General features: G+C 47.3%; 1 protein-coding gene across 1 annotated transcript in view; it reads left to right on the forward strand.

Moving 5' to 3' along the window:
• LOC120921836 (putative aldo-keto reductase family 1 member C8) overlaps positions 1-11,466 on the forward strand; it is a 35,390-nt gene extending 23,924 nt beyond the window's left edge. The window contains exons 2-3 of the mRNA XM_040334323.1: positions 3,194-3,361; positions 11,276-11,466. Coding sequence (XP_040190257.1) covers positions 3,194-3,361; positions 11,276-11,449 — 342 coding nt within the window. The 3' untranslated portion in view covers positions 11,450-11,466. The remainder of the gene's footprint in view (positions 1-3,193; positions 3,362-11,275) is intronic.
• Positions 11,467-11,704: the final 238 nt, after the last annotated feature.

Here is an 11,704-nt window from a genome sequence, read left to right on the forward strand (position 1 = left end):
TGTCCGCTGGAAGCCTGTCCGTCGGACATGTTCGGTCGTCTGTACGACTCACCGGACATGTCCGCTCGGCCAAAAGCCCTCGCATGCGTCAAAGCGATTTGACGCATGCGTGGAAGCATTGACCTTCCAGGGTCGCGCACGTCACTGCGTCATCGTCGCGGCCACTTCACCACATATCCTGTCCGCGGGAAATTTGGTCTGATGGTGTGTACACACATCAGACCAAAATTTCACAGCAGACATGTCCGATGAAAACGGTCCGCGGACCGCTTTCATCGGATAGGTCCCGTCGTGTGTACGAGGCCTCAGAGAACGTCGGTGCCGTCTACGTCACTGCGTTCTCTGTCCGCGGGGATTTTGGTCTGATGGTGTGTACACACATCAGACCAAAATTTCACAGCAGACATGTCCGATGATGTCTGTACAAGGCCTTAGGGGCTCCACAAACTCTGTTGTTTTCACAGCCAGTGTTGGAAGGGCCTTAGATTTTCTGAAATGGCCCTGTGCTTTAGGGCCAGTAGAGATGGGCTTTGTTTATGTCAGACAGGTTTTGCATTCCCATATAAGTGTATGAAAGGGCAGAACCTACTTGAAGCAGGTCAAATGCAGGTCAGAATGAGGTCTACTTAAAGGAGTTGTAAAGGAAAAGATTTTTTTTGCTGAAATGACTGTTTACAGGGTATAGAGACATAATATTTATCGGGCTATATAACGCGCCCCGGCGTATAGTGCGCACCCCCAAATTTGAAGGAAGATTCCTGCAAAAAAAATACTTAGTTTGGATGCCCCTCGTCGGTGTCTTGCCCGTCGTCCATCGCGTCCTGCCCATCGTCCAGCGCGTCCGGTCCGGCGTCCTTCTGCAGCCATCCCTGCTCGATTCCCGCGCTGTGTTCGAACCACTGCGCCGACATATACCGAGCGGATTACACTCGGGGATAGTCGGGCGTAAACCTCTCACGTAAACGACGTACAGGACGCACACGACGTGACCGCGAGAGGAGCAGAGCCTGCTCGACTATACCAGAGTGTACTCGGTATAAGCGGGTATTGGCGTATATCGCGCACCCACGATTTTGCCCTGTTTTTCAGGGCAAAAAATTGCGCGGTATACGCCGATAAATACGGTAGTTAAAAATAGATAAGTCAATCGTATAATGTACCTGTAGCTTCTAGTTTCGTTTTTGCATGTTATTTCCTGCCTCTGTGCTATACAGAGCCATAGAGCAGTGATGGTTTGGAAAACGAAACTAGAAACTAGACACAGTAATCACCTCCTGGATTAGTGACCACAGAGAGAAAGCTCCCAGTACTGTGGTCATCAGGAAACAGACAACCAGGAAGTGTGGAGATCAGAGAAGAATTACAGCAACTTGAGAGCCACAAAGAACAATGAGGACATGAAAACAGCACTGCATTAAGGTAAAGGAAGCTATTAAAGGAGTTCTCTGACCTAAAACTTTTAACCCCCGCTGTGCCCGGGCTGTAAAACTATACAAAATAAACTTTCACTTACCTGCCTACGATCCCCCGTTGTTCCGATATCGCAGTCCCGTTCTCCGGTCCCGGTCTCTTCCACTTCCTGGGGGTCGGTGACTCATAGTGCGCTCAGCCTATCAGCGGCCGCAGCAATGTCCCGTCGCGGCCGCTGATAGGCTGAGCGCACTATGAGTCACCGACACACAGGAAGCGGAAGAGACCGGGACCGGAGAATGGGACGGCGATATCGGAACAACGGGGGATCGTAGGCAGGTAAGTGAAAGTTTATTTTGTATAGTTTTACAGCCCGGGCACAGCGGGGGTTAAAAGTTTTAGCTCAGAGAACTCCTTTAAGATAAAAAAAAATCATTTACAAACCCTTTAAGGTACAATACACCTGTCAATGAATTCTGAATGATCTCAGAAGAAAGTCAAATGAATGTTAAACTGATGCCAGTATTGTCGGGTATACATACAGGGGTGTTCCTGTCATTCCCCATCCATTACCTTCCTTCTATCCGACCCTCCCTACTCCCTTATACTGTGGATTTATTCTTGTACCTTTTCATACCTGGTTGAAATTCAAGTTATTGATGGGAACTGTCCTGTACCTGGTCCCTCGCGGCTCACGGTTATGTTTTCTATCTTCTGATAATGAATATGATCTTTTTTTGTCAGAATATTTACCTGAGAACATTTTATTGCAACCTTTTATTTATTTGACAATGGTCTATTTTATTTTTGTTTGTTCTTTACAGCCATATGCTTTTGCTATAATGACATTGACAACCTATGAATAGGCAATTGCTTATGTGATATACTTGTTACTTATAAGATCTTTTTCAATAAAAATATTTAAATATAAACTGATGTCATCAACACGGGTCAGTTTAGGTACATATAGGTAGATTCAGTAAGAGTTGGGCCGGCTTATCAGTAGATAAGCCGACCTAACTCAGAATCTGCGCCGACTTATGTTTAAGTGTATGCTCAAACAGAGAAACGCTTAAACATATCCAAGATACGACGGCTTGCGCCGTCCTATCTTAGATTGCAATATTTTGGATGGCCGCTAGGTGGCGCTTCCATTGCGGTCGGCATAGAATATGTAAATGAGTAGATACGCCGATTCACGAACGTACGCCCGGCCGACGCAGTACTTTTACACCGTTTACGTAAGAGATAGGCCGCATAAAGTTAGAGCTAGGCCCTATTGGAATAGTAATGTCAATTTTTTTACGTCGTTTGCGTAAGTTGTCCGTGAATCGGGATTTACGTCGTTTACGTCCACGTCAAAATCAATAGGCCCGTGCGGCGTACTTAGCCGCAATGCACACTGGGAAATGTAGGCGCCTGGCGCATGCGCAGTTCGCAAAAAAACGTAAAAAACGGAAGGTCAAGCCCATTAACATACAACCCGTCCCCCTCAAACACATTTGAATTAGGCGCCCTTACGCCCGCCGATTTAGGCTACGCCGACGTAACTTAGCAGGTAAGTACATTGTGAATCATGTACTTGCCTAGCTAACTTGCGGCGGCGTAGCTTAAATGCCTTAAGCTATGCCGCCGCAAAGTTAGGCATAGGTACCTGAATCTACCTAAAATTGTGCATAGCAGAGTTACCCTTTAAATCTTTTTATTTTTTTTTTTATAGAGATAAATAGCAAACTATTGACTATTGCTCACAATAGAAAAATGTTATGTGTTTTTTGTTCAGTTTCCTAAGAGCCAGTCAGAGGAAGCCACCAAGGTTGCCATTGAGGTTGGGTATCGCCATATCGATAACGCCTATATTTATGGAAATGAAGTGGAAGTTGGTCAGGCAATCTGGGAAAAGATTGCAGATGGAACCATAAGGAGAGAAGATGTTTTCTATACTGGGAAGGTAAGAAGAATGCATACATAGGATATATTTATGGGCTGTCCATGCTTGAGTATTAATGTGATGCAATAGGAACAAAGGCCCAGATTCACAAAGGAGATACGACCGAGTATCTCAGATACTCCGTCGTATCTCTCAGAGTATCTATGCGACTGATTCATAGAATCAGTTACGCATAGATAGCCAGAAGATCCGACAGGTGTAATTGTTTTACACTGTCGGATCTTGGGATGCAATACCGCGGCCGCCGCGGTAGCGTCGGGTATGCAAATTAGGAGTTACGGCGATCCACAACGGTTTTTCGCGTTCGCTAGGTCGCTGCTAGTCTAGTTTCCCTTCGCAAATTTAGTCGTCGTTTTGGGTGCCCTAACTTTACACAGCACACGTATGTGCTGTATAAAGTATGGCCGTCGTTCCCGCGTCGAAATTTAAAAATTCACGTCGTTTGCGTAAGACGTCCGGGAATACGGAAGTACGCTACGCACGTCGCTGTTCGAAAAAATGACGTCAGTTCGCGCAAAGCACGGCGGGAATTTCAGAACGGAGCATGCGCAGTAGGTCCGGCGCGGGAGCGCGCCTAATTTAAATGGCACACGCCCCTTTAAATTACGCGGGCTTACGCCGGAGGCCGCCAGCGCAGGTTTTCATTGCAAGTGCTTTGTGAATCAGGCACTTGCGATGAAAACTTGCGGCGGTACGTTACGCCGCCGCACTTCTACATGAATCTGGCCCAGTGTTGGTGCCATTGGGTGATAGGATGATTGTGTATTTGCTGAGAATGATCAACAGTAGGGGTGAGTTGAATGTATCTGGCTTTGGTCTGAGGCAGGTTTGGCAAACATCACTAAAGTTTTGGTGCCAAATCCAAACCCCCTTGAAGTCAATATAAGTGGAATGTTGAAATAAGTGTCGGTCTGTTTGTAGACTAATAGGAAAGGGGTTGTCAAACAAAGGTTATAGTGGCTTAGCAGTGGCTGGGCAGTGCCCTGCAGGAAATGTACAAAAGCAACTTTTAAAAAATGTATTTGGTGGGGAGCAGCGATTTTTATAATGATTAAAGGGCTTCCAAACCAGCCACAGTATATTACTGCAGGGAGGTGGCACAGCCAGGCTAGATGATGTAAACACAGGGCTGGACTGGGACAAAAATTTGGCCCTGGACTTCATCCAGACTGGCCCACTTTGACAGGTTTCTCCCATGACGCCTGGACAACTGGACCACCCCCCCGGCCACCCAAGCCCCCTCTCCCCCTTTACTAGCCGTTCTACTTTGAGTAGAACCGCTGGTACTGGTACTCTTTTATAATCAGTACCAGTGGTGAAGCTAGACATTATTTCACCCGGGGCAAAGAATCAGTTTGGTGCCCCCCCTTATGGGACAAGATTAGGCAGAAGTGAGAAACTCCCAGGCCATAGCTGTTGAGTCTACTGTCTGTCCCATGCTCCTCTGTCATCTCCCCTGCTCCTCTGGTCCTCCCCTGCTTCTATGTTCCCCCCCCCCAGGTGAGCGCTGCGGGGAGGGAGAGGAGGTGAGCACTGCGGGGAGGGAGAGGAGGTGAGCGCTGCAGGAAGGGAGAGGAGGTGAGCGCTGCGGGGAGGGAGAGACAGAGGCGCGGAGGGGGGCAGCGGTCAGCTGTCACTGAAGCTGGCCCACTGAGCCATCCGCCCACCGGGAAACTCCCTGTAGTCCCAATGGCCAGTCCATCCCTGTGTAAACATAAAGAAAATTGAAGGCACGTGGCCTAGCGCATTATCCTCAGTAAAATATTTTTATTGTACAATTGAGTCCAATTGAAACTGTCACGCTAAGGCATAGGCTGATGCATTTCGAGGAGTTCCTTTTATGCCACGTACACACGATCGGTTCATCCGATGAAAACGGACCGATGGATTTTTTTATCAGATATCCGATGAAGCTGACTCTCATCAGTCTTGCCTACACACCATCCGTTAAAAATCCGATCGTGTCCAACGCGGTGACGTAAAACACAACGACGTGCAGAGAAAAATGAAGTTCAATTTTCTATCGTTTTTTTAACCATCAGAAAATTTTAAAACCGGTTCTATTTTTTTTCACCGTTGGGGGAAAAAAAACGATGGGGCCCACACACGATCGGTTCGTCCGATGAAAACGGTCCATCAGACCGATCGTGTGTACAGGGCATTATTCAGGGCCTACCAGAACAAGTTGAGCAGAACAAGCCCTTTGCCTTTGCGAGACAGTTTCAATAGGACTCCTATGGAGGAATCATATAATGTACTTTTATTCAAATCTCTACTTGTTAGTACAATACCTATTTCTGTGTACAATAAAAATCTTTTACTGAGGATAATGCGCTAGGCCACGCGCCTTCTATTTTCTTTATGTTCCAATACTTTGGATCTCCCAGTCTGTGATAGGCAGCAAGGCGTGCATTATCCATTTAGAAGCACCATTATAGGAACTTTGGGGCAGATTCACAGAGCAAGTACGCCGGCGTATCTACTGATACGCCGGCGTACTTTCAAATTTTCCGCGTTGTATCTTTAGTTTGAATCCTCAAACCAAGATACGACGGCATCTTTGTACGCCTTCGGTTTGCAGATGCAATACTTCGGCGTCCGCTGGGTGGAGTTTGCATCGTTTTCCGCGTCGGGTATGCAAATGAGTTTTTTCCGACGATCCACGAACGTACGCGCGGTCGTCGCATTCTCTTACGTCGTCTGTAGTCGGCTTTTTCCGGCGTATAGTTAAAGCTGCTATTTTGTGGCGTATAGATAGACTTGCCATGTTAAAGTATGGCTGTCGTTCCCACGTCGAAATTTGAATTTTTTTTTTTGCGTAAGTCGTCCGTGAATAGAGATGGACGTAACTCATGTCTAAGTTAAAAAACTTACGTCGTTTAGCGCAATGCACGGAGGGAAATTTAGGAACGACGCATGCGCATTTCATTCGGCACGGGGACGCGCTTCATTTAAATGAAACCCGCCTAATTTCAAATACGCCGCCAGAAAAACACTACGCCGCCGTAACTTACGGCGCAAATTCTTTCTGGATTCGAATTTAAGCCAGGTAAGATATGGCGGTGTAGCGTATGTGAATCTGCCCCTTTCATTCATAACAAGGCCCACAGCACAGGAGATTTATTTGTGTTAGGCTGGATTAAGGATGAGCCGAACACCCCCCTGTTCGGTTCGCACCAGAACTTGCGAACACACCAAACGTTTGTGTGAACTTTAGAACCCTGTTAAAGTCTATGGGACTCGAACGTTTGAAATCTAATGTGCTAATTTTAAAGGCTAATATGCAATTTATTGTCCTAAAAAGTGTTTGGGGACCCGGGTCCTGCCCCAGAAAAAATGTATCAACGCAAAAAAAAGTTTTAAAAACGGACGTTTTTTCAGGAGCAGTGAATTTAATAATGCTAAAAGTGAAACAATAAAAGTGTAATATTACTTTAAATTTCGTACCTATAGTGGGGGTGTAAAGTCAGCATGTGAAAAAGCGCATGTTTCCCGTACATAGAACTGTCCGTGCACAAAGTGTCATTTCTGAACGAAAAAAATACATTTAAAACCGGCTTTGCGGCTCTAATGAATTGTCGGCTCTGGCAATTCAGAGATGATTCATTCATTAAAAAAAAAAGCGTGGGGGTCCCCCCGAATTCAATTACCAGGCCCTTCAGGTCTAGAATGGATTTAAATTTGAATTTAAAAAAAAAATGACGTTGGGTTCCCCCCAAATATCCATTCCAGACCCTTCAGGTCTGGTGTGGATTTTAAGGGGAACTCCACCCCAAATTAAAAAAAAAATGGCGCAGAGTTCCCCCAAAAATCCACACCAGACCCCTTATCCAAGCATGTTTACCTGGCCGCTCGCAGCAAAGAGGTGGGGACAGAGTGCAGCCCCCCCCTCTCCTGAACTATACCAGGCCCTCAACATGGGGAGGATGTCCCCATGTTGATGGGGACAAGGGCCTCATCCCCACAACCATCCCCACAACCCTTGCCCGGTGGTTGTGGGGGTCTGCAGGCGGGGGGCTTATCAGAATCTGTAAGACCCCTTTAACAAAGGGGACCCTCAGATCCTGCCCCCCCTATGTGAATTGGTAATGGGGTACATTGTACCCCTACCATTTCACGAAGGAAGTGTAAATAGTTGGAAAAAACATAGAAAAAAGTCCTTTTTATTAATAAAAAAAATAAAAAAAAATCCAGCGGTGGTAATCCACTCGGTCCCGGCTTCCTGCTCCAACGTTGTCTGTATCCAGCGACGGGTGATCTCCTCTCCTGTCCGGAATCCAGAGCACAGCATCGGAGGCCGCCTCTCTCCGCTGGACACAGCCCAGTGGAATGACGCGGCTGGAGCTTTGACATTTCTTATATAGGGGAGGCGGGGCCACCCGTCATGTGACGCCGCACCCTCTGACGCATCCTCTGCTACGTCACTGGGGAAGCCCAGTCTTCCCCCTTGCGTCAGAGGGGGCGGGGTCACGTGATGAGTGACCCCACCTCCCCTATATAAGAAATGTCAAAGCTCCAGCCGCGTCATTCCGCTGGGCTGTGTCCGGCGGAGAGAGGCGGCCTCCGATGCTGTGCTCTGGAGCTTTGGATGCTGGATGATCTTCTCATCGCTGGACCGGAGAGGAGATCACCCGTCGCTGGATACAGACAATGTTGAAGCAGGAAGCCGGGACCGAGTGGATTACCACCGCTGGATTTTTTTTATTTTTTTTTTATTAATAAAGGACTTTTTTCTACGGTGTGTGTGTGTGTTTTTTCCAACTATTTACACTTCCTTCATGAAATGGTAGGGGTACAATGTACCCCATTACCAATTCACATAGGGGGGGCAGGATCTGGGGGTCCCCTTTGTTAAAGGGGTCTTCCATATTCTCATAAGCCCCCCACCCGCAGACCCCCACAACCACTGGGCAAGGGTTGTGGGGATAAGGCCCTTGTCCCCATCAACATTGGGACATCCTTCCCATGTTGAGGGCATGTGCCCCGGTACGGTTCAGGAGAGGGGGGCCGCACTCTGTCCCCCCCTTTTCTGCGGCCGGCCAGGTTAACATGCTCAGATAAGGGGTCTGGTGTGGATTTTTGGGGGAACTCCACGCCATTTTTTTTTAAATTTGGGGTGGTGTTCCCCTTAAAATCCACACCAAGCCTGAAGGGTCTGGGATGGATATTTGGGGGGAACCCCACATTTTTTTTTGACGGCTGGGTTCCCCTTAATATCCATTCCAGACCTTAAGGGCCTGGTAATTGAATTTGGGGGGACCCCCATGATTTTTTTTTTTATTAATTCTCTCTGAATTGCCAGAGCCGACAATTCATTAGAGCCGCAAGTCCGGTTTTAAATGTATTTTTTTCCTTTCAGAAATGACACTTTGTGCAGGGACAGTTCTATGTACGGGAAACATGCGCTATTTCACATGACAACCTTACACCCCCCCTAGGTACGAAATTTAAAGGAATATTTCACTTTTATTGTTTCACTTAGCATTATTAAATTCACTGCTCCTGAAAAAAACTGCCATTTTTAAAACTTTTTTTGCATTGATACATGTCCCCTGGGGCAGGACTCAGGTCCCCAAACACTTTTTAGGACAATAACTTGCATATTAGCCTTTAAAATTAACACTTTAGGTTTCTCCCATAGACTTTAACAGGGTGTTCCGCGGCTTTTCGAATTTGCCGTGAACACCCCAGATTGTTCGTTGTTCACCGAACCGGCAATGTCTGAGTCGAACATGAGTTTGACTCGAACTTGAAGCTCACCCCGAGGCTGGATGCCTGTCATCCATATATATATACATACATACATACATACATACATACATACATACATACATACATACATACATACATACATACATACATACATACATACATACATACATACACTTGTATGTTTTAACCTTGTGGTGCACGACCTAACACAATAGACTGCACACACCTATGATCCCTCTAGATGCTTATTGAGCTACTTTGAGGATTCCGACCTTCTTATACTAAAGACTGTACTCCAGTACACTTGTCTACACTTATTACACAAGTACCTGAATTTTACTTAAAACCAACTTCCTGCAGTCTCTATACAGCAGAGCTCAGACTGGGAGAAGGGCAGCACAAGGAGCCAATCAGTTTTGTGTGCTGTCAAGGAGCATGCTGATAGTAGGAGATAGAAGATTGACTGAGTGATGATTTTATCAGTGTGCTGCCCATTTTTTACCATCCTATCACAGGCCGGGGAAGGAAAATGACAGCCTGGGAATAATTTGATAAAAAGTCTCAGTACTTTGGATTCCTTGTTTAATAAACAGAAGCACTGCATGCCAAGTACCATGGTGCTCCCATATACACACACGGTTGGTCATGTGACCTCATTTCACATAATCACTGGCTCTGCACCTAGGGAAAGTGTCACTGCCCTGTAACTTCCTTACAAAGCTTTGCAAGGGGTGGATGGGCACAATAAGTTCATAAAGATGCTGAATGCAAGATACATTCTCAAAACTTCCTCCTGACCACCAATCAGAGGGAATACACTCTAAAAAGGGGGTCCATTTCAAAATGGTAAGTTCTTCTAACTAGGGATGTCCCGATACCGATACATTTCCTGAGTACTTGTACTCAGCTGAAATGCTCAGATGCTTCACCCAATACCTGGGCAGTCAGGTATCGGGTGGTGGGGGGAGTTACAAGTCTTCTCCATGCCGCTCTCCCCCCTTGCTGTCTTCTCCCTCTCATTGCTGCTCTCCCCCCGTGCGTTCTTGTCCCCCTCCGTGCCGCTCTCCCCCCATGTGTTCTTGTCCCCCTCTGTGCCGCTTTCCCTCCCGTGTCGCTCTCCCCCCGTGCGTTCTTGTGCCGCTCTCCCCCCGTGTGTTCTTGTCCCCCTCTGTGCCGCTCTCCCACCCGTGTGTTCTTGTCCCCCTCTGTGCCGCTCTCCCCCGTGTGTTCTTGTCCCCCTCCGTGCCGCTCTCCCCCCGTGTGTTCTTGTCCCCCTCTGTGCCGCTTTCCCTCCCGTGTCGCTCTCCCCCAGTGCGTTCTTGTCCCCCTCTGTGCCGCTCTCCCCCAGTGCGTTCTTGTCCCCCTCTGTGCCGCTCTCCCCCCGTGTGTTCTTGTCCCCCTCTGTGCCGCTCTCCCACCCGTGTGTTCTTGTCCCCCTCTGTGCCGCTCTCCCCCCGTGTGTTCTTGTCCCCCTCCGTGCCCCTTCCCCTTGTGCGTTCTTGTCCCCCTCTGTGCCGCTCTCCCCCCGTGCGTTCTTGTCCCCCTCCGTGCCGCTCTCCCCCTCTGTGCCGCTCTCCCCCCATGCGTTCTTGTCCCCCTCTGTGCCGCTCTCCCCCCTGCTGTCTTCTCCCCCCCTCCGTGCCGCTCTCCCCCCTCAATTTGTCAGGATGGAGAGCGGTGTTAGGAGCTGCTAAACCCGGCTCCTACCTTTTCCAAATGGACAGTGTCAGTGATCACTGACTCTGTCCATTCACATGACTGTGCATCGTAACCTGTGTTTATGATGCTTCAGTTTATGAATGGAGAGAAGCTTCTCTCTATTCATTTCAGTTGAGGCTGCAAAGAAAGGGACTGGGAAATCTGTGTCCTTAGTCCCTTTCTCTGTCTTAAAGTGGAGATGTCAGATCTGTTAAGACCCCTGATATCTCACCAAAGCCCCCCCAACAGGGCTGTAAAAAAAAAGCATTGTGTAAAAAAAAAAAAAAAAAGCACCACTGTCGCATGACATTAAAAAAAGTATCGGTATTCGGTATCGGCGAGTACATGAAAAAAAGTATCGGTACTTGTACTCGGTCCTAAAAAAAGTGGTATCGGGACAACCCTAGTTCTAACCCTTCCAGACTTTTTTTTTGTCTGAAGTTCCAATTGAATCATGTTATTTTGTATACTTCTTGAGGACAATTATGATTTTTATCCTAACAGCTCTGGAGTACATTTCATACCCCAGAACTTGTCCAGCCTGCTCTAGAGAGGTCACTAAAGCAACTTCAGCTGGATTACATGGACCTGTTTATTATCCACATGCCTCTGGAGATGAAGGTAAGTTCTCTAAAGCTTCATGTGTTAGGCGGACCATCGAGGGATAGGATACGCTAAATGCATTTAACATCCAACGTGAGATCATTTCATGAAAACAAAATGAACTAACATGTTTGAGGATACATAAGATATGTTTGTAAAAAGCATGTTCAATATTGTTTTTGATTCTAAAGTCTTGTTTAAAAAAACACATACAAACATGTTATACAGAGAAGCCCAGATCCTCCTCTTCTCGGGTTCCTCTTCCCTGATCCTGGCCCCTCCCTCCTGCCGAGTGCCCCCACAGAAAGTAGCTTGCTATGGGGCCACCAA

The sequence above is a fragment of the Rana temporaria genome (assembly GCF_905171775.1).
Source record: "Rana temporaria chromosome 4 unlocalized genomic scaffold, aRanTem1.1 chr4y, whole genome shotgun sequence".
In the NCBI taxonomy this organism is placed as follows: Eukaryota; Metazoa; Chordata; class Amphibia; order Anura; family Ranidae; genus Rana; species Rana temporaria.